The 24,024-nt window shown below is 58.3% G+C and overlaps 2 protein-coding genes across 3 annotated transcripts in view; one reads left to right on the forward strand and one right to left on the reverse strand.

The window, feature by feature from the left end:
- The first annotated feature begins 1,024 nt into the window (after positions 1–1,024).
- On the forward strand, positions 1,025–15,982 carry MSS51 (MSS51 mitochondrial translational activator). Its single transcript, XM_075899216.1, has 7 exons — positions 1,025–1,248; positions 3,599–3,798; positions 4,901–5,056; positions 6,234–6,358; positions 6,996–7,559; positions 13,720–13,813; positions 14,954–15,982. The coding sequence occupies exons 2-7, from the start codon at positions 3,617–3,619 to the stop codon at positions 15,180–15,182; spliced, it is 1,350 nt and encodes a 449-aa protein (XP_075755331.1). The 5' UTR covers positions 1,025–1,248; positions 3,599–3,616; the 3' UTR covers positions 15,183–15,982.
- A 150-nt stretch (positions 15,983–16,132) lies between these two features.
- The window catches only part of LOC102444753 (cytoplasmic phosphatidylinositol transfer protein 1-like), a 40,354-nt gene continuing 32,462 nt past the window's right edge, over positions 16,133–24,024 (reverse strand). For both annotated transcript variants that reach the window (XM_075899217.1, XM_075899218.1), the window contains one exon: positions 16,133–20,937. In XM_075899217.1, coding sequence (XP_075755332.1) covers positions 20,672–20,937 — 266 coding nt within the window. In that variant the 3' untranslated portion in view covers positions 16,133–20,671. The remainder of the gene's footprint in view (positions 20,938–24,024) is intronic.

Raw genomic sequence — 24,024 nt, forward strand, 5'->3', positions numbered from 1 at the left:
CACAGGTATCCCGGAAAAACTCCGCCCCATCCAAGGAACGTGTTTGCTCTTCCACTTTTTTTTGCGGAAGAGCAAACGTTCTCTTTTGGGGAGCCCTGTATTCCTCATTCTATGAGGGATAAGAACTCTGCCGAAAGAGGAGGCTTTTCCGCCATTTGGTCCCGTCTATAGTGTAGACCTAGCTTTGGGGTCACACTTTCAAGCTTTTCTTTTGAGAAAGAAAGAAAGAAAGAAAGAAAGAAAGAAAGAAAGAAAGAAAGAAAGAAAGAAAGAAAGAAAGAAAGAAAGAAAGAAAGAAAGAAAGAAAGAAAGAAAGAAAGAAAGAAAGAAAGAAAGAAAAAGAAAATACTACAAGTGCAAGCGTAACACTAGAATGCATTTTGTTCCTCACCATCATTTAAGCAACAGTCACTTGAAATATCACACAATGCCATACAAATGTAAGAACGGAACTATTGGCATTAGAGAGGTATCCTTTATTTCTGTGAAACGTAAGTGATTTCCATACTTGACTTGCAGGACATGGGACACAGCTGTGAGAAACCAGAATCCTCAAAAGCAGGGTGGCTAGCATCTTATGGAGGATTAGTATAACAAACCAGGAAAGGGGGAAGGAAACCCATGGCCCTGAATGCCCTCCTCATCTATAATTTTTTTGGTGCCTTTGGTGTATGAGAAACATAGTAACCAATTAACACAAGCACATGTACCTCCTGAGCCACAGAAGCCCTATAATTCAAACCCTCAGGCCTGGGGGATGTGGGGATGAAATGACTGCTGCACGGTATCCTTGGCCATGGTGGGGAAAGGGGGTGGATAGATGCCTTCTTCCAGACCAGGCACGGGCAGGGTGTGGAACCAGGCAGCAGGCGATACTATCATGCAGCATGGGAGTGGAGGGAATGATTCTCAGGATTCATGGCATGGGATTAGTGGCTAATACCATATATTCCAGCAGAGGGCAGGAAAGACCTAGGATCCTGGCGCTCCTGTAGTAGGACGTAGTAAGAGTTTTGCATGTGTGCTTCCTAAGAGCCAAGCCCCAGCTTCTCAACACTCTCTACCCAGTTAGAAATAATTCTTCACAGGGTCTGAGTAGGCAGGATATTCTTAGACCACAAGATTCCACCTACCATTTCTGCAGCTAGAAGCAGAAAGCGATCCGGAGAAGGCAGGCAGGTGCAGCTCTGAGACAAATCCACAGCGAAGGAGAGAGCAACAGAGTGGGGAAAAAAGAAAAAAGAAAACGTAAGTCTCTCAGTCTTGTAACCTGCTATTCCTTAATGATTACCATTTCAGGGAATGGATGGTCTAACTTTCTGTAGCTCAAAGTTTACTTTGGTCCTTAGATTCCCTCTTGGTACTGCTTTCTCTCCATTTAGCATTCTCTTACACTGCTCCTGCTGACGCAGATTGTAGACACATTCAATCTCTGCTTAGTAGGACCTTGTTTTCGTTCAGACAAATGGAGCTACAGCTGAATCAAGGAATAGTCTAGGAGGTTTCAAAGCGGAGGGGAAATAACTTCTCTGATCTCTATATTCTAGGACTGAGCACAGTTTTCTCTGCTCTTGGATATCTCAAATTCCAGGCTGCCATGGGGCCGAGGATCAGGGGAGGAAAGTTTCAGTGAAATAAGCAGAGCCTTGCAAATCCGCAAATATCCACTTTATACCCACAACTACCCTCATCCGCAGCTCATTTTTGTGGATGCAGATACAAATTTTGTAACCTGGGCAGAGTGCTTGAAATAAGCATTTTTAACCATTTCATTGATCTGGGTTGGAAGAATGCTTGGAGTATTAATGTACCCAACAATTTCACAGGGGGAGCAGTGACTTGTGATTAACTCTGGCTAGCTTGAGGAGCTATGTTTGCCTGTTTGGGGCACAGAATATGGGCTGAGAAGATCTGAAAAGTTCCAGGGCAAATAGAGTTAATGGAAATCCCTCCGCTATTGTAATTCCCTTTGGCTTGACTCCTAGGAAATCTCTGGCCTGTCCTATAGATGATTGACTAGCTCCACATGGTGACCCAGGACTGGAATAGCTCTGGTATCCGATTGGAGGTGGCATTGGGCATGTTTTTTCATGGCTCTCTCTGTTCTTGCTCCCTGACATTTGAGCACAGCTTTCCCTTAGTTTTCGTCCTTTATTTCTCATCATCCTAGCCATAGCTCCCACGGTGCCCTTTCTTATTCTGGGCCCGAAAAGCAACAGGTCTGGGGCAGGAATTGATCAAGCACCTGTCAGGTGGCATGGGGGACAGTCAGAGTGATCCAGCTGGCAATTTCCCCTATCCCCCCCCCCCACACACACCCACGGTTCAGACACAGAATCCATGCCATGCGACTTTGGATGAGGAATTTGTACCATTCCATAGGCACTGGGTTCTGACTTCTTATATTCTACAAGGTTTAAGTCCCTGCAGTTGGCACAGAAAACTTTATAAAACACTAGCATCATGTAAATATAAAACACACACACAGAGGAAGAATTCTGTTGTGTAGTACACAGGTAGACAGAATGTATAGAGGGGAGGGGCAGAAGCAGCCGCTTCACCTCCTTTTGGAGGTTAGTCATGGGCTAACTGCAGCTAGTGTGGAACAGTGGGGAACAGAAACAAACTGGATCCAAATCACTAATGGGAAGGGGAGCTGGCTGAAGTCAGGGGGAGGGGGCAGAGAGGATAGGCCACAGGGTACTGAAAATGAATCCAAGTAGCTTAAGTTTGATATGATAGAGCAGTGGTTTTGAAACTTTTTTTTACAAAATATTGTCTTTATTTATGGCAGGGTTGGAGAACCTTTTTTGGGTCAGGCAGAGGGGAGGTAGACAGCTATTGTAGAGAGGAGAGCTGGAAACCACCCCGTTCTAACATGCGATTTACTGATGGGGCTGAGTCAGAGCCTCCCAAATTCAGCATCCAGATCTACATTTCACAGCTCCGACTACTCCAAACTTCCACACCTCGTGGGATCGGACACGGGTTTGCAGTAGGGCTGTAAGAGTGTAGCCATGTTTGTAAACAGGTAACCGATAAGCATGACTTTATCGGTTACCCAAACAACTACATGCGGCTCCTGGGGAGCTACCTGCCACCCTGCACTGCTGTCTCTGTCCCAGAGGCAGCAGTGTGGGGCAGCAGCCGGATCAACAGGGTGGTAGGCGGGAGCTGGTGTGCACTGGGAACTGGCTTAAAAGCCAGCTCCTGGCATGCATTGGATCCTGGGGAGCCGGCAGCCTCTGGCATGTAGCGGCTGAAATGTTCAGCAGTTACGCAGTTAATCAAATACTCATATTTTAACATCCCTCGCTTGCAGACATGAATTCAGCCTCCGACGCTGGGGAAGTGGGGAGAGATTACCCCTTGTGGTTTCAGTCCAGGGAACAGAGGAGAAAAGATGTGAAGTGACTTGCCCCAGTTCACACACAGCAGAGCAGGCACCTGATCCCAGATTACCAGGCTCTTACTCTCCCTGCTGGTCCTTAGCGGGGAGGAGGTGGGGCAGCCTGGTCGGTCACAAGCAGTGACTCCTGAGGAGCCAGTGCCCCTGCTGACCCCGCAGTTATTCGCCTTTATTCCCCCTCGTTTCCAGCCTGCCCAACTGCCAGAGATGGCCCACAGAAACAAGGGCGCGACTCCCAAGCCCAGCCACTCCAAGAAGCCAGTGGAGGAGCCAGCAATCCCAGGCCCCAACATTGACTCCCTGGGCTTCCAGGCGGTGGATAGCAACGTCCCTGGTCTGTCGCAGGTCATCCTGAAGAAGCTCAACATGAAGAGCTATGACGAATACAAGTGAGTAATGCCGGCGCGCCCTCTAGCGCACTGTCTCCACCGGTCACGGGGAGCATTAGACCTCTGATGGCCTGAGGGAAAGGGCAAAGCCCTATGCCATGCCCTCATTGGCTAGAGGGGAGCTTGTTGGACTGACAGGGCCACTTCCAGTAAAACGAACGTTAAACTCCTTCCCGCAAAGGATTAGAACATCGTGCCCTGTTGGTTCACACCCTAGTAGGGATAAAGTTCTCTCTTCTGAGGGGTCCTCAGATGAGGCCCAGCCCTGCTAGCTCATATCAACATGTGGACCATTCTCCATTCAGAACAGTCCCATGTCATACTAAGCATGGGCAGAGGCATCTCCAGTCAGGACAGTCTGTGCTAGTTGCCTTCAGGGTATTGAGAACATTCTGGCTGGGCCCTCAAGCGGTAGTAAAGGGTTCCTACAGCGGCACTGACGAAGTAGCACACCCTTCCGCAAGCTGAGGCGAATATCTGCCATTACATAACATCTGTGGGCCCGTTCTTGTCACCATAGGCTCCGACTCTAATGGTTCTAAGAAGGCTGGAGCACCCACAGAAAAATCACAAAAAAATCCTGAACATGGCAGGAAAAAAAATGGGTTGAGCAAAGAAAAAAAAAAAAAGGTTGCTGCGACTTTAAATATCTCCTCGCTCCCCCCGCTCTCGCAAGATGCGACAGGGGAAAAATGACCCCGCCGGCCTTCTGTCCAAGAGAAACAGAAAATACTGGACATTTTACAGAAATAATGGACTGTCCGGTAAAAATACGGACACCTGGCAACCCTACTGGTGGGCCCTGTCGATCAGCTCCTCCTTCTGCCCCTCAGTGTCAGCTACTCAGCAGCAGACAGGAGGCACTCCAGGAGAAGCGAGGAGCGGGGCCAGGAAGAGGTGGAGTGAGGGTGGAGTGCACTCATGGGAAGGGCCAAATGGGGCAGGGCCTTGGGGAAGGGATGGGGGCAGGGCAGGTGTTGAACGCCCCCCGGCAGATCAGACAGTCGGCAGCCCTGCTTCTCGCTGTGAAGGACCACGCTGGGATAAGGTGGTGGCCCACTCGTCTCCCATCGGCTTTGCCCCTGTGGCTGGTTTCCTGCAGGTCTGCCATGGATGGGAAGAAGCTGGGGATGGATTTCGGGATCCGGACTTATTTTGACATGTTTCAAAAAATGGAGGACACTTTCAAATTCTGTGCCGAGTGCAAGAAACTCCCCGATGCCCTCCCTGACCCCAGGAGCCTCCGGCGCTGCAAAAGGTACCCCACGCAGGCACCCGGCGTGTGGCTGGAGGGGGGAGGGTGGCAACAAAGGAATGAGCTGCAGCCCCAGGCAAGATCCTTTCCTTGTTCCCAGGGGAAACATTCCCAGAATGGCTGTGGGTGCAGGAGCACAATCCCTCTGACACACAGAGGCTTAGTTTGGTTCCAAGTGCGGCCCCATAGTGGCGGCTTCTCCTCTGAGTAGTGCCTGGCAGCTGGCTTCCTGTAATCCCTCAGCACCCGATCCAAAGACATGGGGAGTCTTTCCATTAACTTCAGCGAGAACAGGCCCCCAGTGTCGAAGCCTCTGCGCTCTCTGGCTGCTAGGGGTGGAGGGTGACATCGTGCCAGGGGTATGACTGAAGACAGGGGCTGTAGCTGCCCCTGGGCGGGTAGGTTGTATTTCTTCCGGCAACACTGCCTGGCTTCCTTCTGCATGTGGGCGACACCGGCTAAGTTACTAGCTCTCTTTCTGACCAGCCTCTTTGAACAACATTGCCACAGCACCAAGGCCACACTCCTTCCTGGTATAACCCTGATGGACCAGTGAAGTTACCCCGAGAACCAGTTCATATGTTTGCGCCTCGCCCTTCGCATAGGTGCAGGATGCAGTGCAGCCCCAAGGGGGCCATCAACCGATGCACTGAGTGTCGGTCTCCTTGGGGCAGCTCTCTTGGGCTCCCTCCCCAGGGTCCTCTCCCGTTAGGACGTATCTCGGGGCGACTCAACACGCGGCCCGTGGGCTACATGCAGCCTGCAGCCCGTTTGTTTGCAGCCTACGGTGCGGTTTGGGTTTACACGGGGCTCAACACGCAGCCCGCAGGAGGGATCCTTTGAACATGGCCTCCACTGGGAATATCCCCCACAATGGCGAGGCGTCTCCCCAGCGGGGTGAGCATTGAAAGAGGCAAGCGGATGGGCTGGCTGGAACAGACGGGTACAGGGTGTTAGAATTTCTAGCCCCCAGGGAGAAGGTGCTGGGAGTGCCAGGGCATTGTGGGAAAGCTATTTGCATATATTTCTATGTATATGCAACCACATTTAAGTTACGGCCCTCGGCACGTGCTGAGTATCATTGTGGCCACCAGGGCTTCCAAAGTTGAGGAGCCCTGCTGTACCTTAATTCGGCTGGGCGGAGTCCCCTGTCCTTCCTCCTCTCTCCTGCACCCTCTAGGTGCCAGAACGTGTATTACTGCAGCTCAGAGTGCCAGCGGGCCAACTGGCCTGTGCACAAGAAGCTGTGCAAGAAGCTGAAGTTGGTTGCTCTGGACCGGCTGGTGGAATGGCTTGTCTTCACGGGTAAGGGTGCAGCCTGCGTCCCACAGAGGGGGCCAAGGGCTCCTCTTTGGCTGGGCCTTCTGCCACCAGACGCCTCGTGACTGCCTTTGTGCAGATTCACCCGCTTGCTGCCCCATGTGGGAGGCCAGGCTCCAAGCAGACTGCACCAAGAAGGGAGATGGGCCAGGGCTCTCCTGGTGGATGCTATCCAGACCCACTCACCTTCCCTCCCCATCTCCCAGACCTTTGTGGCCTTCCCTGGGTGTCATGAGATCAGTGACAAGCACAGAGGGCTGTCTTTGGAGCCTGACAGAGCATGGTCAAGCTGTGACACCAAGCAAAGTAGGCTCTGGGGCTCAGCTGTCCAGGGCGTTTCTGGAGTCCTGTCTCCCTGCAGCTGCTCGTCTAGCTTGGCTTGCAGACTCCTGGGGTTCCAGCATCCTCCATGGAGTTGATGGCTCAGACCTCCATTGTACAATCAGCTGTTCCCCCTTCAGCATTCCCCATGCAATGTGTCCTTGTTTGCTGCCCTTGGCTCAGCACCTCCCGTTGGAGGGCTGCCATTCAGCTTAAGTGCTGTTTTTTTAAAGCACTGTCCCCTCCCAAGGGAAAGATCAGCACAGACCAGGGCTGAGAGTTTTGGGGGTTCTCCTTCTAGGCGACATCCCGTTCCCTACGGTGACCTGGACAAAGCGCATACAGGAGGTGAAAAGCTGGGAGGACTGGTTCTCCATGCAGGAGCAGCTGGAAGAAAAGCTGAGCTCTATACTGACCGGGCGTTATATGAACATCCTCTGGGCCAACGTGCAGAAGCCAAAGCCAGAGGAGGGAGAGCTGCTGGAGTCCGTCAAACGGCTGGTCACAGACTTCCAGTCCCGGCCGATGACCATTGCCTTGGCACTGCATGCGTTCAGCCTCGACCTCTATGCCAAGCCTGTCACGGTGCACGTCGTGGGGGCTTCCCACATGGAGACCCTCAACGCCCGGGTGACGGATTACGATGAGCTGACGCGGGTGTTTCCTGGGCACCAGGGCATCGAGGTGGTCATGGTGGGAGTGGATGTGGTAGACGGACCCATCATGAGGCCCCCGCTGCGAGCGTTCGGGCCCAGGGGAAGAGTCTATCTCAGCTGCTACAAGGCCTCTTATCCCGACTTCTGGGAGTCCCAGGTGGAGACTCAGCAAGCTGCCCGCCCAGACCTCGTGGTGGGCTTCCATCCAGGTGAGTGCACAGACAGAGGCTACCCGCTGCCCTCCCCACGGATACTCCTCAGGCCCCGCCTTCAAGGTCCAACTAGTGGTGCCCTTCAGATTTCCTGCCCCGCCCTCACAAGGCCTCACCGCCAATCTCCTCTCCCACGGCTTGTCTCTGCTCCCTCTTATCACCCCACCCCGCTGCTGGGTGTCCTGCTGCGGGACCTTCTCCCCTTCTGGAGGCCAGGGGTGACAGGGACTTGGGGGGCTATAAAGCAAGAAGGGAGAGGCTCTTCCCAGTGGTGAGAACCGGGGCAGTTAAAGGCCAGAAGGAGAGAACGTTTCCGCTGTGCCTTGCTGCCGTGCCAGAATTCCCACGCCCGCAAAGGCTGGTGGAATGGAAGGCAGAGTCCAGCTTTGCACTGGCCGGCTTGCACCCTGCAACCCCAGCGTGGCAGGGCCGTCAGAGACTCCTGGCTTTCCCTTGGCTGCGTCACGTGATGGCCCTGCACTGCCTCATTGTCCATGACATACCGAGGCTCATGCGGCTACATGGTGACTGAGCAGAAGGACGGCGCCAGGAGAGGACGGCCCTGCTTAACTCCTAGCGCTTGGCTTGCTTTTCCTTGTCACTGCTCCAACGCCTCGTACCGCGGCTTTAATGCGCCATAATCGCTGGATCCTTCCTGTGGTTAGCCATGAGCAGAAGATTTAATCACAGCATCTTCATAACGACGTCCACATCCAGAGGGCCTGTGCTTTGAGATCATCCACTCGATTTACACATATAGGAATTTTGCAGATGTGTAAACTGAGGCACAGGGTCATAACTGAGCTTCCCAAAGCCACAGGCAAGTCCATGACAGACCTGGGAATGGAACCCTGGTGTCCTGCCTCCCACTGCCTTGTCCTAACCACTGGACATTGCTGTCCCTTACCACAGTGTATGACTCTTGAGAGCCAGTGCTCAGTTATCAACAAGTCCTTTGTGACTTGCACATGCCGTCTGCCCGACCGTGACATGAAGCAGGAGCTCAGCGACATTGCCGACTGGCTATGGGAGGAAGCCTAGACCCTGGGAAAGGAGGAGGCAAACCCAGGCACTTGGGTAGCACCTAGTTAGATCCCTTTTTAATTTGATTGCCAGATGCCACCTAGCCAGGGTGCCGCAGCCTGGCAGCACAGCTCAGCAAGGCTGTAACCATTTGTCAGGATGTCTTCTACTCCCTAGCCCGTAGAGTCAAGACTGGTGCATGTTTTCTCCCTACGCCCATGCCAGCCCCACGCTGTGCTTTCCAGATCCCCTTGCAAGTCATCAATAACCCAGTCTGTTGGCAAGCGGAGACAGACCTGAATCAGATTGCCCGGCTGGGACTCCTCTCCTGCCTTGCATGCTGGGGGAGTCTGCACCCCACTTTGAACCCTGTGGATCATCTGAGTCTCTGAACTGGGAGCCTAGAGCCTGGCAGAGTTTGCAAGTGGTTAGGAAGTTTGTAGGTGTAGTTACCTATCCCTAGCATTGGTACCTGCCACAGTGAGCTTAAGGTGAGGGCCTGCAGCTGTGACACAGAAGAGACACCCAGAGAGGGGGAAGGGGGCTCGGATTGCACCAGACAGGAGGCACTTGAAGGGCTGTTAAAAAGGTGCCAGCGGCACTGGGGTAGAAAGGAGACCCGCTGAGCAAGTTGCATTAGAGGAAGCTGGGCACGCAGGGCCGTGCACAAGGAGCCCAGCCAGGCATGGGACCGGGGAGGCTGATCAGAACCATCCGTCCCTCTCCTGCCACGTGAATTTTGTGATGTGCACCAATGCGAAGGGGACGTGTCACATGCCACCTCCACGCTGGTGCACGTAAGTCACTTCATTCCATGTGTGTGGAGAGTGAGAGGGCGCACTGATCACAGGGGTTTGTAACGCCGCAGCACTTGCGTTTGGTAGAAAGAAAAATGCCTCGAATACGGAGGCACGGAGCTGGCACAACAGCCTGCAGAAGTGAATGGTGCTAGGCCAAGCCCTCTGCAAAGAGATTCGGGGCTAAATCCGGTGTAAATCAGCACAGCTCTGTCAACTCCACTGGCGTCACGCCGGCTGTGGATCTGAAGCCATCAGCACCCCTCTGACCTGCTCCTTCCCCGCTCAGCAGACAAGGAAGTTTGGGGCTGTGGTAGAAGAGGGAGGCGTTTCGCGTGGCAATTAGTTCTGCTGCTGGAGGTGCGGGGGTGGGGTGAAGAGAAAGCTGTTTGCGGCAAAGTGCTTTTCAGGTCATCACTAAGCGAGTCTGCGCTACTGAGAATGGAATGTGGCTGGGTAGAAAATACCTGTCCAATGCCGGACCGAGCCATACTAGCATCCCAGGCAGCGGGTACGCGGTGCCCCTTACCACTTCAATCAGGTGCCCCCCATAGGTTGGCGCCCTGGGCAGCTGCCTGGCTAGCCCCCCGCTTAATCCAGCCCTGTACCTGTCCCGAGGGGGCTGCACAGAGTAAGTAACAAGAATGGGAAGTGACTGTCTAGGAAGGAGTCCTGCAGAAAGGGATCTAGGGGTCACAGTGGACCACAAGCTAAATACGAGTCAACACTGACACTGTTGCAAAAAAAGCCAACACGATTCTGGGCCGCATTCACAGGAGTGGTGTGAGCAAGCCAGGAGGCGTCATTCTTCCGCTCCACTCTGCGCTGATTAGGCCTCCGGTGGAGTAGTGGTGCTGAGAAACCAGATTGGACTGGTCCAGAGAAGAGCAACAAAAACGATTAAAGGTCCAGAGAACATGAGCTCTGAGGGAAGACTGAAAGAACTGGGCTTGTTTAGTTTAGAAGAGAGAAGACCGAGGGGACGGTTAGACTGCAGGATTTTTTCGGGATACGAGGTATCCCTAAAAAACTCCGCCATGTCCAGGAAATGCATTTGCTCTGCCACTTTTTTTTTTTGTGGAAGAGCAAACGCGCTCTTTCGGAAGTCCCTGTGTTCCTCAGTCTATGTTTTTTTCCAACATTTGGCCCATTCTTGCCTCTTCCGACAAAAGAATCAGAAAGAGGTACACAAAATGTGGAGCGCATTTGCATACCCTTTTCCGACAAACTTGTAGTTTAGCCGTACGCTGAGAGGGGACATGACAGCGGTTTTCAGGTATCTAAAAGGGTGTCACAAGGAGGAGGGAGAAACATTGTTCTCCTTGGCCTCTGAGGATAGAACAGGAAGCAATGGGCTTAAACTGCAGCAAGGGAGGTTTAGGTTGGACATTAGGAAAAACTTCCTGTCAGGGTGGTGAAACACCGGAATAAGTTGCCTAGGGAGATTGCGGAATCTCCATCCCTGGAGATATTTAAGAGCAGGTTAGACAGACACCTGTCAGGGATGGTCTAGACGGTGCTCGGCCCTGCCGTGCGGGCGGGGACTGGACTCGGCCTCTCGTGGTCCCTTCCAGCCCTAGGATTCATCTTTAAGAAAGAGGACGGGGGTCGGGTCTAGGCACATGGAGGTTTTAGCTCATTGTGGGGGTGTTGTCAGGGCAGAGCCGGGTCGGAGTCTTAGTCCAAAAGGCCAGGGCCGTGGCAAGGGGACACTCTGTGTTATGATCTAATCAGGGGTGCAAAGAGCAAGGTAACTGCAGAAACATAAACGCTCTTCACAGTAAGGGGAGTGAAGCCACCGGCAAGGCGTTGCAGTTGGGTGTGAGCGGTTCCCAGGCAGGGAGGGGGTCCCCAGAGCTCTCAAGACTCCCTCCACTTGGTTCGTCTGCCAAGCCTGATGTGCCAGGGCGCACCACTCACCGCTGGGCTGGCGCCTCCTTCTGGTCGCTTTGGGGATGCGCCCCTGTCCACCGTTTGCACCTCATCACTGCTAATCCCCTGCAGCCTCCCTCACCCCTCAGGAGCCACCCCGTCCTCTTCCTGCCTTAGCCGTCTCTATCCACGCACCTCCCTCGTGGTGGGAGAGGGCTAAGCTCTGCCTAGGATTAGGATAAGTCTTCACACTCGCAGCCTCAGTGCCACTCACACAGCAGCTGGAAGGGGAGCCTGGGCCTGCCCTGTTCTTCAGGTACCAACCCAGGGCCCTCAGCTCAGCAGTCTGGGCCTTGTCTCCCTGGCCTCACTGCTGTGTCCCTCGGTTGCCTCCTGTTGTTTACCCTTTTCTGCCTGGGCCTACCCATTCCCACAGCCTCTGCCCAGTGAATGACTGCAGCCTCCAGTCCCCACTCACACCTCTCTTTCTCCTGGGCTTTATAGGCCATGCCTATCCCTGCTCAGCTGAGCCTCCTTAATTAGCTGCCTACCTGGTTAATGGGCCATCTGACCAGCATTAAATCCTGCAGCTGGGGTTACCAGATGGCTTCAAAAAAATACTGGACACGTTTGATCTCAGATCCGGAGGGACCCAGCCAGGGGCGATCCAGGGGGAACCGGCCAGTGGGAAGCAGGGCTAGCTGGGAGGAGGTTGGGGGGAGTGGGGCTGGATGGGGGGGAACTAGCTGGCAGGGAGCAGGGCTGGCCGGGAGGAGGTTGGGGGAGCAGGCGGGGGGAGGGTGGGCACTGGGACCGGCCAGTGGAGAGTGGGGCTAGCTGGGAGGAGGTTGGGGGAAGTGGGGCTGGATGGGGGGGAACTAGCCGGCAGGGAGCGGGGCTGGCCGGGAGGAGGTTGGGGGAGCAGGCGGGGGGGGGGGGGGAGTGGGGCTGACCCAGGCACATGCAGATCCCAGGGTGCTGCCCGTCCCATGCATGGTCACGACGGGGTGCACAGGCAAGTCTGGCCCCGGGAAATCCATCCTGCCCCGCCCCCCTCCTCTCTACTGTGTAGCTGCGTACTGCCTGGCTGGCAGACATGCTCACGCAGTGCAAGCGCATCTACTAGCCAGGCAGTACACAACTACATATTGATACTCATGATAATAATCAAACTTACTTAATTAGAAAATACCCGACATTTCTATGTCCGGTATTTTCTCAATTTGTTTCCCGGACAGAAAACTCAAATACTCAACTGTCTGGTTCAAAACTGGACAACCCTACCTGCAGGGTGAGTGTGGGGTAATGCCCCATCACACCGAACCCAGACAGCTCTCTGACAAGCCCCCCAAAGGCCCATGTTGCTCAGTTGGGTCTATCACCAACCAAAACAAGTTCAGTGAAGTCCCCTCTCTGACTTTGCCATCGACAACCATACCCAGCAGCCCCAAGCCTCTGCTCTGGACCTCAGCCCCTAACCCGCCTCTGTAGCCATTTAGTTATGCAGCCTCTATCGCCATGGTACCTGGATGGCTGTGAAGCAGGGAAGGGCTATTACCTCCATGTTGCAGAGGGGAAACTGAGTCACAGCTGGCATCGTACGGCCGGTTAGGGGTGTGGTTTTATTTATGATCGTTTCACGGTGGCAAAAGCCCCAGTGCAAACGCCGTTGTCGCTTATCTCGGTCAAGGCTGTTCCCCACTCTGGCACGTGGCGTGCAAACCAGGATCAGCTATGCTGGCAAAAGCTGCATCTTCATGAGCTGGACAGGAAAAGCCTTCCTAGGACAGACAGTGTGTGCGCCAGGGTCACACAGGGAAGAGCTGGGAACTGAGTCCAGATCTCCGAAGTCTCAGAGTAGTTCTCACCACAGAACCATCCTGAACTCAAACATCGGCTGCGGGAAGAACAAGACACAACCTCGGAGCTCGCCTGTTGCCGCAAAGACCACGATCACTAACGGCCCACAATGATCAGCTGCTTGCCTGCCTCCTGGGCAGGGTTAACACTGGCAGCGCACACTGGGGTCCTGCAAGGGTTAGCATTGCAACCCTTCTTACAAGCCCTTGGTCAGAAGCTGGAGAGTCCTGGGGATTGACTGACTCCCCGTGTCCTCCAGGACCAACATCTGGGCTGCAGCAGCACTAGGGGAAGAAGACCGTCCGCATGGCGGCAAACCAGGACAAGTAATTGCAAACTGAGGGCTGACCGGGGTGCAGGGGAGCCAGCTGCATGAACAGCATCCTCCTGGCGGGATACATGGAAGTAATGGGAACTGCTTGTTTGCAAGGCCGGGGGATGGGGCAGGCTGGCTACGCAGGGCACGGGCAGCGCTGTGCCCCGAGCGTGAGCCCACGCTGCTTCAGGGCCCTGGCCTGCTCCTGGGGAACCAGCCGCCGGAGGGCTAGTGGCTTCACTGGGCAGGGGTCAGGCCCTGAAACTCTCTGGCGCCCTCCCCTCTGCAGGATTACACGCCTGCCTGGAGCTGATGGAAGCCTGGCTCCCCACGCTGCTGCTGCTGCGGGACTACACCATCCCCACCCTCTTCACCGTGTACACGTAAGAACCACCCTCCCCCTGCCTGTGAGCACTCGGTGTGGGGGTCGGGGGCTCTGCTGGTCTGTGCCCCAGCGTCCTCTGGTCATTGGCACTGACGTGGGGGGGCTCACAGCACAGTCGTCCTGGCTGGTACTGGCAGGGCACTGCCACGGGGGAGGAGGGGAAGGCTCACAACATGGGCGTCCCGGCTGGTACTAGCAGGGCACTGCCACGGGGGGGGCGGGGGAAGGCTCACAACATGGGCGTCCTGGCTGGTACTGGCAGGGCACTGCCACGGGGGGGGGGGGAGAGGCTCACAACATGGGCGTCCTGGCTGGTACTGGCAGGGCACTGCCACGGGGGGGAGAAGGCTCACAACATGGGCGTCCTGGCTGGTACTAGCAGGGCACTGCCACGGGGGGGGGCGGGGGAAGGCTCACAACATGGGCGTCCTGGCTGGTACTGGCAGGGCACTGCCACGGGGGGGGGGGAGAGGCTCACAACATGGGCGTCCTGGCTGGTACTGGCAGGGCACTGCCACGGGGGGGGGGGGGGGAGAGGCTCACAACATGGGCGTCCTGGCTGGTACTAGCAGGGCACTGCCACGGGAGGGGGGGGGGAAGGCTCACAACATGGGTGTCCTGGCTGGTACTAGCAGGGCACTGCCACGGGGGGCGGGGGAGTGCTCACAACATGGGCATCCCGGCTGGTACTAGCAGGGCACTGCCACGGGAGGGGGGGGGAAGGCTCACAACATGGGCGTCCTGGCTGGTACTGGCAGGGCACTGCCACAGGGGGCGGGGGAGTGCTCACAGCGCAGTCGTCCTGGCTGGTACTGGCAGGGCACTGCCACGGGGGGGGGGAAGGCTCACAACATGGGCGTCCCAGCTGGTACTGGCAGGGCACTGCCACGAGGGGGGGGGAAGGCTCACAACATGGGCGTCCCAGCTGGTACTGGCAGGGCACTGCCGTGCGGGTCTCACACAGGCATCCCGGCTGGCACTGATGGGGCACTTCCAATGCTCCCGGCACTGCTGTGGGGAAGTTCACATGGGAAGTCTGGCTCCTGGCCGCAGTTGCTTTCCTCCAGCAGGGGTGGTCGCAGGGTGCCTGGGGGGAAGTGGCCGCCTGACAACCGCGCCCTCCCTCTCCCCTCAACAGCGAGCAGGAGCTGAAGCACTCCCTGAAAATCCTGACGGAGCTGGAGACCCAGATCACAGGCTACGGAGCTAATCCCTTCGCTTCCCGCAAGCCGGAGCAGGTCTATTCCAACCCCAACAAGGCGCCCGTCCATGGCAGCTCCTACTACATCCGGTGCCACGGGCTGGCTGCCACCCCGGGCGAGCCAGACGTGGGGGGGCTGCAAGGAGCTGAGGACAGAGGGGAGTAGAGTCACCTTTGCTACAGCACTGTCAGCTCAACGCAGACCTGCTGCCACCACCTCCCCAGCCTCAGCAGGGCTCCGTTGGGCCCCCCAAGCCGCTCCGCCCCGGCTCCTGGCCTTGCCTCAGCTCAGGGCTGATGCTCCCCGTCCCCGTCGGGAGCCTGCACTGGGCAGGGCCCCTCTCTGTGCTAAGTGGCTCTTCCTCAGGCCCAGGCAAGGGAGCTGCTTGCTCGGCCTGTGCAGTGCAGGGCAGCTGGGCAGCCCTGTCCGGGGGAGGGGGGCTTTAGCAGATACGCCCGCTAGCGCCTCCTGCTGGCCAGGGCTGGTACTGGGCGGCATCAGGCCCAGAACAGGAGTGTCCCTAAGGCCTCGCTCTCCCCAGCACTGGCCAGAGCACATTTCACGGGCTGGGGCCATACAGGAGCGTTACACGGCAGCTCGACTCATGGCCAGTGCTGGGCGGGGCCATGGGCCTGGCACCAGCTCCCCAGCTGCCACCTTAGCCCAGAGGGAAGAGCCGGCTTGGCTCAGCCGGGGGCTCTGGAGAAAGGCTCTCAGCCTGCCCCGGCACCCAGGGTGCAAACAGGCGCTTGCTCCTCCTCACCCTGGGCTGGGCCCCTTCTGAGAGCTGCCACCCCTGGGACCAGCCCCTCCCCCCCCCCCGGGGTTATTCTACCCCTTCCCTGCCAGGGGCGACAGCAGCTCCACTGGGAGCCTGAGGAAGCTTCGTTTCTGTCCACTGAAGAGCCACTTGCCCTTCTTCCGTGGTGGACAGATTCTTGGGGGTCGCCTGCCCAGGCCTGCGATGGTCATGCTCCTGAGCCATGGTGCATGATGGGGGAACGGGCCAGGGCCCAGGAGCAACCACATGGCCAGGCACCCCCTCTGCCGCCCCTTCCCTACTGGTGACTCCCAGGCGGGAGGGGCGCTAAGCAGCAGAGACAGAGACACCAGAGAAGCCAGCGGCAACGGCTTTATTTCCGAAAAGGCCTTGGTTGTAAGAAAGGAAGCTGCGCCTGAGCCAGCCCCCGCCCCTCGCTAGCTGGCCCACACGGGAATGGCCTCTCTCCTGTGAGCAGCATGGGGCAGCAGGAGCAGATTCAGAGAGAAAAACATTTCACATCCCCTGCCGGGAGCAGAGGTGTCACTAGGGCAGCCCTGCTTCCCCAGGCCCAGGCTGACCCCCTGGGAATTGGGGGGTCCCAGAGCCCTGCAGGGAATGCGAGGGGGAGGGGGCGTCCTCCTCCTGGAGCTGAGCTAAGCCTCAGCTCACAGGGACGGGAACTCCTGTTGCTACCAGCTCAGCACACAGCTCAGGACTGCCTGCGAGGGGGAGGGCCCAGAAGAGAAATAAAGAAAAGAGGGAGGGAGAGGAGAAGGGGGCAGGGAGGGAAGGGGGTAAGAGCAGCTGGGACAGAGTGGGGAGGGCAATGCTACTTCATCTGGTACTTGCATGCAGGGCACAGTCCCACCAATCCCTGGACCCCTTTGATCCAGACCCTCCCCGCTCCCATTTGAGGTTTGTCTTCAGCAAACCCCATTTGCGGCAGCCCTGGCCCCATGCAAAGCAGCAGGGGGCTCTGCCCTCCCGCCCCACAACTGCATGGACTCTCAGTGGCAATGGGGTGGAGGAGGGGCGTGGCAGCAGGCTATTTACATCGGAACAGTCCTTCAGCCGCAGCACCGGCCTCGGCCTTTGTGCAGGCTGGTGGTGCGCGCTCACAGGCACAAATCCAGAGCCAGGCTCCTGTGTGCAGCGCCCCCCGAGCCAGCCCACTCTCCCCGGTGAAGCCACAGCTGCAGGACCCCCCGAGACACAAACCCAGCCCAGCCTCTGGGGACCAGAAGGGAAGCAGCCAGCGCGTTGGCTGCAGTGGCAACACGCACTCATGTCCACGGGAGGCGAGTGGGCGGCACCCCCCTCGCTCTCCACAAACGCATGGTCCTGCAATTTGGCACAACGCGCGAGCCCGCGAGGGCTCACAATTAAAGACACAAAGCAGCAAAGTCCAGACTGGAATGTTGCATCTGCTACTGGCTCTCCGGGCAGGCCACAGACCCAATCCCAGCCGCACAAGGCCCCGAGTCCCAGGAAGCACCAGGCACCTTCAGAGGCTTAGTCCATTCAGCACGGAAGTCGAGCTTGGTGTGTAAAAATCCGCGACAGCAGAGGGGGCCGTGTACAATCCATCCCCCCGGGAGACGGCGCTACACCAGAGCTGGGCTCAGACCCGCAGGGGGAGGCTCCGACTTGGCACTCTGGTCGTCAGCGTAGATCCGAGGGTGAAAAATTCTTGCCACCTGGGCTTTGGCGTCGAGATTCCAGACGCATCCTAGGAGCAGCAAATGGATCCCTCCCGGCTCTGGAGCGGATCTAGAACCTGACCCGCACTCATCTGCTTCTAATCCAACTCCTCACCCTTGGGCGGGTTGAATCAGTCTCTGGGTCTCGTCCATCTTCAATCTTCTCTAGCCCAGGGATTTACAAACTTTCTTCCTCGCAACCCAGCACTGGGGGGCCTGGCTGGAGGGGGACCAGCAGCGGTGCTACGGCAGCTTCCTCCTGCCCTGGCCCTGCAGACCTCGCGGTACCCCGGGAGCAGCCAGCAGCGAGTCCAGCTCCTGGGCAGGGCGGATGGGGCTCCCTGCAGGGCCTCCACCCTGGGCAACGGCTCTGGGGACCGGTGCCTCCAGGCAAAAGCAGCGCAGAGAGCCACTGGTGCACCTCTGCCTAGGAGCCAGACCGGCTGCTGGCCACTTCCGCTCTCACACCCTGCCCTGTCCCCCAGCCTGGAACCCCCATTAGACTTCAAAACCCTCGTCCTACCCCACCCCCGAGCCTGCACACCCAGATGGAGCTCCCCCCACCCCCAACCGGGCCCCACGCCACAGCCCTCACGCTAGTCAAAAGATCTAATTATACTGGGTCGCGGGATCAACTATTTTCTTCAACCGGGTCGCGAGGAAAAAAGCCCGACAAGCACTGCCCTAGCAGATACAAAGCCACGGCCTTCCACGGCTCCGCCATGCAGGGGATGGGTCCCCTCCACAGCCCTTTGTGCCGCCTGCGGGGTGGACAAGCCAGCACAGAGCAAACCAACAATAAACCCAAACCTTCAACTCAAACTCAAGGTGTCCAAAACGCTTGGTTAATGGCCCCCCTTTTCCCTCGTCCCGGGGGCCTGTTCCCATCCAATCCCAGCCCAGGTGGGCGGACTCGAGCTTGAGCTAGTTTGTAGGTGAGGAAAAGCAACCGAGCATGGGGTGCTTCTCCAAACCAGCCTCCTCCCATCACACCTCCAGGCTTCTCAGCCGGCGGCTATAGCTGAATCCAGCCAAGAGCCAATCTACTTTTCCAGTGTCTGCATGTAACCCACTAGATGCCTGACCCTGCTAGCCGCCGAGGCCTCAATCCTCCAGCGAAGGCACAGAGCTCCAGGAAAGGTGCTCTGCTCCTCATGGGACCAGGACCTTGGTCCTCGGGTTCACCTTGGCTTAGACCAGGACTAGTTCTCTGCTGCCCGAGACACAAACCATCGCGTGGCCAGAGCCCGGCCAGGAGGCCCTAGCGGAGGGGAGGGAGTTGTGGAGATTCCTGCTGAGGAAGAAGTGCAATTCAATGTGTGCTTAGTAGGGACAGTTCAAGACCGGCGTTATGGCTGAGACCGTAGGTGGCCGACGCCCCTGCTCCTGCAGTCTGAGCGTTTCTAGCATCCTCTGCGCCGGGGCCGGGGTCCCGCACGGCAGCTCCCAGGCCTTAGCTGGCAAGGAGACCCCACTCCAGCAGAGAGCGGGATTGGCCACGAGGCAGTTTCAAGGCTGCTGAAGTCCAAGGCGTAGTCGGAAGAGATGGCAACCAAGGGCAGGCGTATGCCAGCCTCGCCAACGGCCCATGAGGGCCCTGGGAAGCCCGCTCGGTGCTTCGCCGCAATCCAGCGTTAGACAGTCCTACTCCTGAAGGCACCGAGGGGGAGCACGTTGCTTGGCGGAAGGGCGGGGTGGTCGGGCGTGATGGGCTCCTCTCCCGAGGGGACCGATGAAAGGAAAGGGCACCAGGCAGGCTCCCCCCTTCCACTGGCAGGGGCCATGCCTCAGGAGAGCTCAGCCGGCGTGGCAGAGCAGCAATGCGGAGAGCAGGATTTCAGGCTGCACTAGAGCCAGGGGTCCCCCCCGTTCCTAACATGGAGTCAGGCCTGGCAAAGCCGACCAGGCAGAGGGCCCAGGGTGGGGCCCTGCCTGTAGATGAATCAAGCCCACGTCCCGTAAGGGCCGACTCAGCGCAGCGCTAGCTAACCTGCGCAGTCCGCCGGGGCCATAGCTGCACTGGGGCTCCTCCTGTGGCCAAGGCCAGAGAACCAGAGCTAGCGGCGGGGAGGAAATTGTCCCTAGCGTAGACAAGGCCCTGGCCTGGCTCTTCACCAATGCCCTGAGGACTCCCTCCTGACCGCAGGGTTTGTCCCCAAAGCCGCCTGGAGGGAGAGGTCTGTGGGCAGCACCTCCCTTCAGTCCAGGACGCGGCTCTCCTGTGCAGCAGGGGACTCGCCAGGGCCAGGCCGCTGGGAGGGAGTGCGGTGAGGTCAGGTGGACGGCCAGGGCCTCTGGCTTACATGCAGCCAGACGTCCCCGAGGAGTCCAGCTGAACGTCCTGGCTGGCCCCATTGGCAGTGGGGAGCAGGGACGGCTACTGCCCGGCCGCTTTTATGGCTATTGTAGGCTCCGCTCACTAGCAACCCTGAGGAACAGGAAGGTTTGCCCAGCTCATCCCACCCCCTTGCCTGGAAGGTTAGCGGGACTGGCCCAATGCGATGGCAGGCCGCTCACTGACGGCCTCTCCTGGGCGGCGGCAGGCCTGCGGGGCTGCACAGGAGGGAAGCGTTGGGGTTCCCCGTGCTCTCCAGGCTGTGTCGTGCCCTGGCTCCGAGCGCCCCTCCCAGCCCTGCTTTCCCCGGCAGCAGCCCCAGGTGCCTCACTGGTAACCTCCGGAGAACGGCAGCTTTTGGCTGGGAACCGGGAAGTTGCTGATAAGCAGGATCCGAGTTCCTTCGCGAGAGGCGGACATGTCCAGCTTCGGGGGCTCGGAGGACAGCAGGACAGATGAGGGGGCGCAGCAGCGCTGTGACGCGGCCCGGTGCAGCCTCTGCCCCGTGAAGCGGCACCGTGCGCTGGCTGGAGCGGCAGCTCTCCCTGAGTTGATGGCTTGGAAATCCGGGCGCACGCCGGGATGCTGGAGCGAGGTGACCGGCGGCCGGGGAGCAGGGAGGGTGGGGCTGTCTGGGGCAGCGGGGGAGTCTGTTACCTCACAACGGGTCTGCCGCCGGCCGGCTCCGGAACCGGGCTGGGCGCTCCTTTATTGGGCAGGTGGGAACGACATTCTGAAGGACCACGGCAGCGTTCGGCGTCGCAAGGCAGCTTAGGTGGGTGGCACAGTCCCCAAGCCGCGGGGGAAGGGACTGGGGCTCTGAGTCGGTCCCGGAGGCCTGGCCCCAGGGCGGCTGTTACTCAGCTCCGGAGCGCTCCCTCAGCGCCGGCAGCGTCAGCATTTCCGGGGCGGATTTCTTCCGGGTCCTGTCCTTGGGCGCGCTGAGGAACTCCGGGGGCTCGCCGCTCAGGGGCGTGGAGGGGGCACTGGCGGGGGCGCTGTGAGTGGTCGAGGGCTGCCCCACCTCGCTGATGGAAATGGAGGGCGTCACCCTGCCGATGATCTCGTTGGTGGCTTCCTGGGTTTCCCTCTCGTACTGGCGCACCTCGTCCATCGACATCTCTGCCAAGAGCAAAGAGAAACAGTTCACAGGCCCGGCCTGCAGGCAGCCGAGAGGGCGGCACCCGCTCCCTTCGCTCGCCAGGTGCCAGGCAACCGCCAGGTTCTGCCTCCACAGCCAGAGTGACTACGAGCGGCCTCATAGCCCTCAACTCTACAGAGGCTCCACCCTCCCACAAACCTGCCTCTGCGGAGGGAGGTTTGCGGGGGGACAGCTGGGGCCTAGGTCAGTCCCCTTGTGGGGCAGGAACACCACCCAGCTCTGCTCCTGGCTCCAGCCCCACGCCCAGGACCCCAGCTGTTGGCTCTGTACCCGGGGCCTCAGCTCCCCAACCCCTGTCCAAGTACCCCCGCCAGAACCCCGGGGAGGGCTGACCACAGACAGGGGTAAGAGGGGGAGCGAGGTAAAATGTTTGGGGAATCACTGCTCTAGCTAAACTAGTCCCATCCCATCCCTCCGGGTGTTTAGACAGGGCCCATCGCTGCTGAGGCTAAAACACAGCCGAGAAGAGGCCACCTCGGTGGCAAATAACGGCTCAAATAGGCTGAAGAAGGAAGCCACGGTGGGAGGATGGTGCTTGAAGCCCCCAGTTTTTCTTCAGAGGGACTCTCTTTTCCACCCTCAGCAGCGACCGATTCCCCAAGGTCTCCAGCTTGTCCACAGCACGGCCCTCACCTCCAACATCTGAAGGGATGTGGGAGTGAGTAGACTCAGCCACCACCACCAGAAGGCAGCAGGCAAACAGGCTTGGCTCTTGCCTCTTGGGCAAGCCAAGCTCATCAGGTCCGGCAAACAGCACAGGGGCGGGACAGGGAGCTAGGGCCCAAGTTTCTAGGCAGGGCTGTTGCCTTGTGAGGGTCTAACACTGGAATAGCAGGGGATGTAGGACAGGGCAAGGTGCGTAGGGGAAGCTGGCACAGCCTCTGTCTCTTCCTGAGCACGAACTAACGACTCAGCTGATGGACCCCAGTGACGGGCTGGGCTGATCAGACCCTCACGAGGCGCGCAAGGCACTTGTCTGGCTCTGGGGACCATCTCGGAGCTCCCCGAGTTTCTAGTGCTCACTGGCAAACTGTGCGGGCTAGGCAAGCGACGGGAAAGGGGACCTAAGCAAGCAACCCCCAAAGCCGGCGGCCATGTGCACGCACAGGATCCAGGACATGGGAGAGGAGATGCCGGCGGAGGAGACAGCAGGAGCTAGGACCTGCCAACTGGAGGCTGGGGCAGGGGTGAAAGGCGTATCAGAAAGCGTGTCCCTGCACCGAGGGGAATCCGTGCGTGTGCCGGTCTCCGTGGGGCCGGGCTGCGCGAGGGGAGTGAGGGGCCTAGTTTGCTGGCGAGCAGCCCCCAGCAGAGCGGAAGGAAAGCCCCGGCCTGGCAAAGCAAACACCAAAGGAAAGCGCAGGGGCCTGGCCCCGAGCGCCTGCTGCTCTCCACCGGCAGGAGGTCCGGCCGCACATCTCTCTGACCACTTCCTGACAATCAGGTCTAAGGAGCAGCAGCAGCAGCGGGGAGGCCCTGCCGAGTCAGCCAGCTCCACTTCACACCCCACCTTCCTGCGACCGGCCGGGCGGCTGCCGGGCAGCTGGTATCAGACCGACAGGGGAAGGAGCTGCCCCCACGCCGTGTCCTACTGCACGGGGGGGGGGCGGGAGGGGAGCTGGCAGGAAGCCGGAGCAGCAAAGGCTGCAGGGATTGGAGAGAGAGAAACCAAAAGGAAGATACATACAAAGGAAAGCCGCGGGCAGGGCGGGTGGGGAGCTAGGGGTCCTGGCTTCCGAACTTTTGGTTTGTGGCCACTTGCATCTGAGTCTCGAAGGTGCGAACCTCCTCCAGGGACATGTCTGTAACACGCAGAGACCCGCTTAGCAAGAAGAGCCTCCCACCTGCAGCCCGAGGCCTGGCCAGGGGCAAGCCAGCGGCCTGCGGCTCCTGTCCATTTCCAAGGAAGGGGCACAGAGGGGAACCGAGCCAGCGGGACGGCTCTGCTCCCGGCGCGGGTTCCCGCTGCCTCTCTCCCTTTGAAATAAACAAGAGCCGCCCGCGGCTCCTGCACGTTTCAGAGGCAGAGGCGCAGCGGGGTAGCGAGCGGCCCCTTATCGGCTAATCCATTTGTCAATGGAAATTCCAGCGACTACTCGATTAGCTGATTACTCAAAATGTGGTGTCCGAGTGTGCGCAAACACGCATCCCTGGAGTCTCCCGTCTGCCCGTCCGTCTGTCCACACGCACTCTGAGCGCCCGTCACTTGTCTCCATCCCCGATGCCCTTCCCCCATCCTACTCAGGAACTGCTGCCCACTGTCTCGCCAAAAGATGTGCACTCTCCCCATGCAGTGCCCTCTTGATGAACACACACACACACACACACACACACACACACACCCACACAGGATGCACACTCCCCACGCACTACCTCCTCGATGAACACACACACACGATGGATGCTTTCCTTGTGCAATGCCCCCCTTGACGAACACACACACACATACACACACGGAGGATGCACGCTCTCCCTGCGCAGTGCCCCCTTAGACACACACACACACACACACACACAGGATGCACGCTCTCCCCGCGCAGTGCCCCCTTAGACACACACACACACACCCCCACACAGGATGCACACTCCCCACGCAGTACCTCCTCGATGAACACACACACACGATGGATGCTCTCCTTGTGCAATGCCCCCTTGATGAACACACACACACACACACACACACACAGAGGATGCACGCTCTCCCTGCGCAGTGCCCCCTTAGACACACACACACACACACACACACACACACAGAGGATGCACGCTCTCCCCGCGCAGTGCCCCTTAGACACACACACACACACACACACACACACAGAGGATGCACGCTCTCCCCGCACAGTGCCCCCTTAGACACACACACACACACACACACACACACACACACACACACACACACAGAGGATGCACGCTCTCCCCGCACAGTGCCCCCTTAGACACACACACAGACACACACAAACACACAGAAAGAGGATGCACGCTCTCCCCGCACAGTGCCCCCTTAGAGACACACACACACACACACAGACACACACACACACACACAC

This window comes from Pelodiscus sinensis, chromosome 16 (assembly GCF_049634645.1).
Source record: "Pelodiscus sinensis isolate JC-2024 chromosome 16, ASM4963464v1, whole genome shotgun sequence".
Classification (NCBI taxonomy): domain Eukaryota; kingdom Metazoa; phylum Chordata; order Testudines; family Trionychidae; genus Pelodiscus; species Pelodiscus sinensis.

Excerpts from the sequence above, each read along its gene's own strand:
- MSS51 (XM_075899216.1), top strand. The coding sequence starts at position 3,617 with ATGGCCCACAGAAACAAGGGCGCGACTCCCAAGCCCAGCCACTCCAAG. Across the intron at positions 6,359-6,995 it reads GGAATGGCTTGTCTTCACGG|GCGACATCCCGTTCCCTACG; the intron begins GTAAGGGTGCAG and ends TTCTCCTTCTAG. Across the intron at positions 13,814-14,953 it reads ACCCTCTTCACCGTGTACAC|CGAGCAGGAGCTGAAGCACT; the intron begins GTAAGAACCACC and ends TCCCCTCAACAG.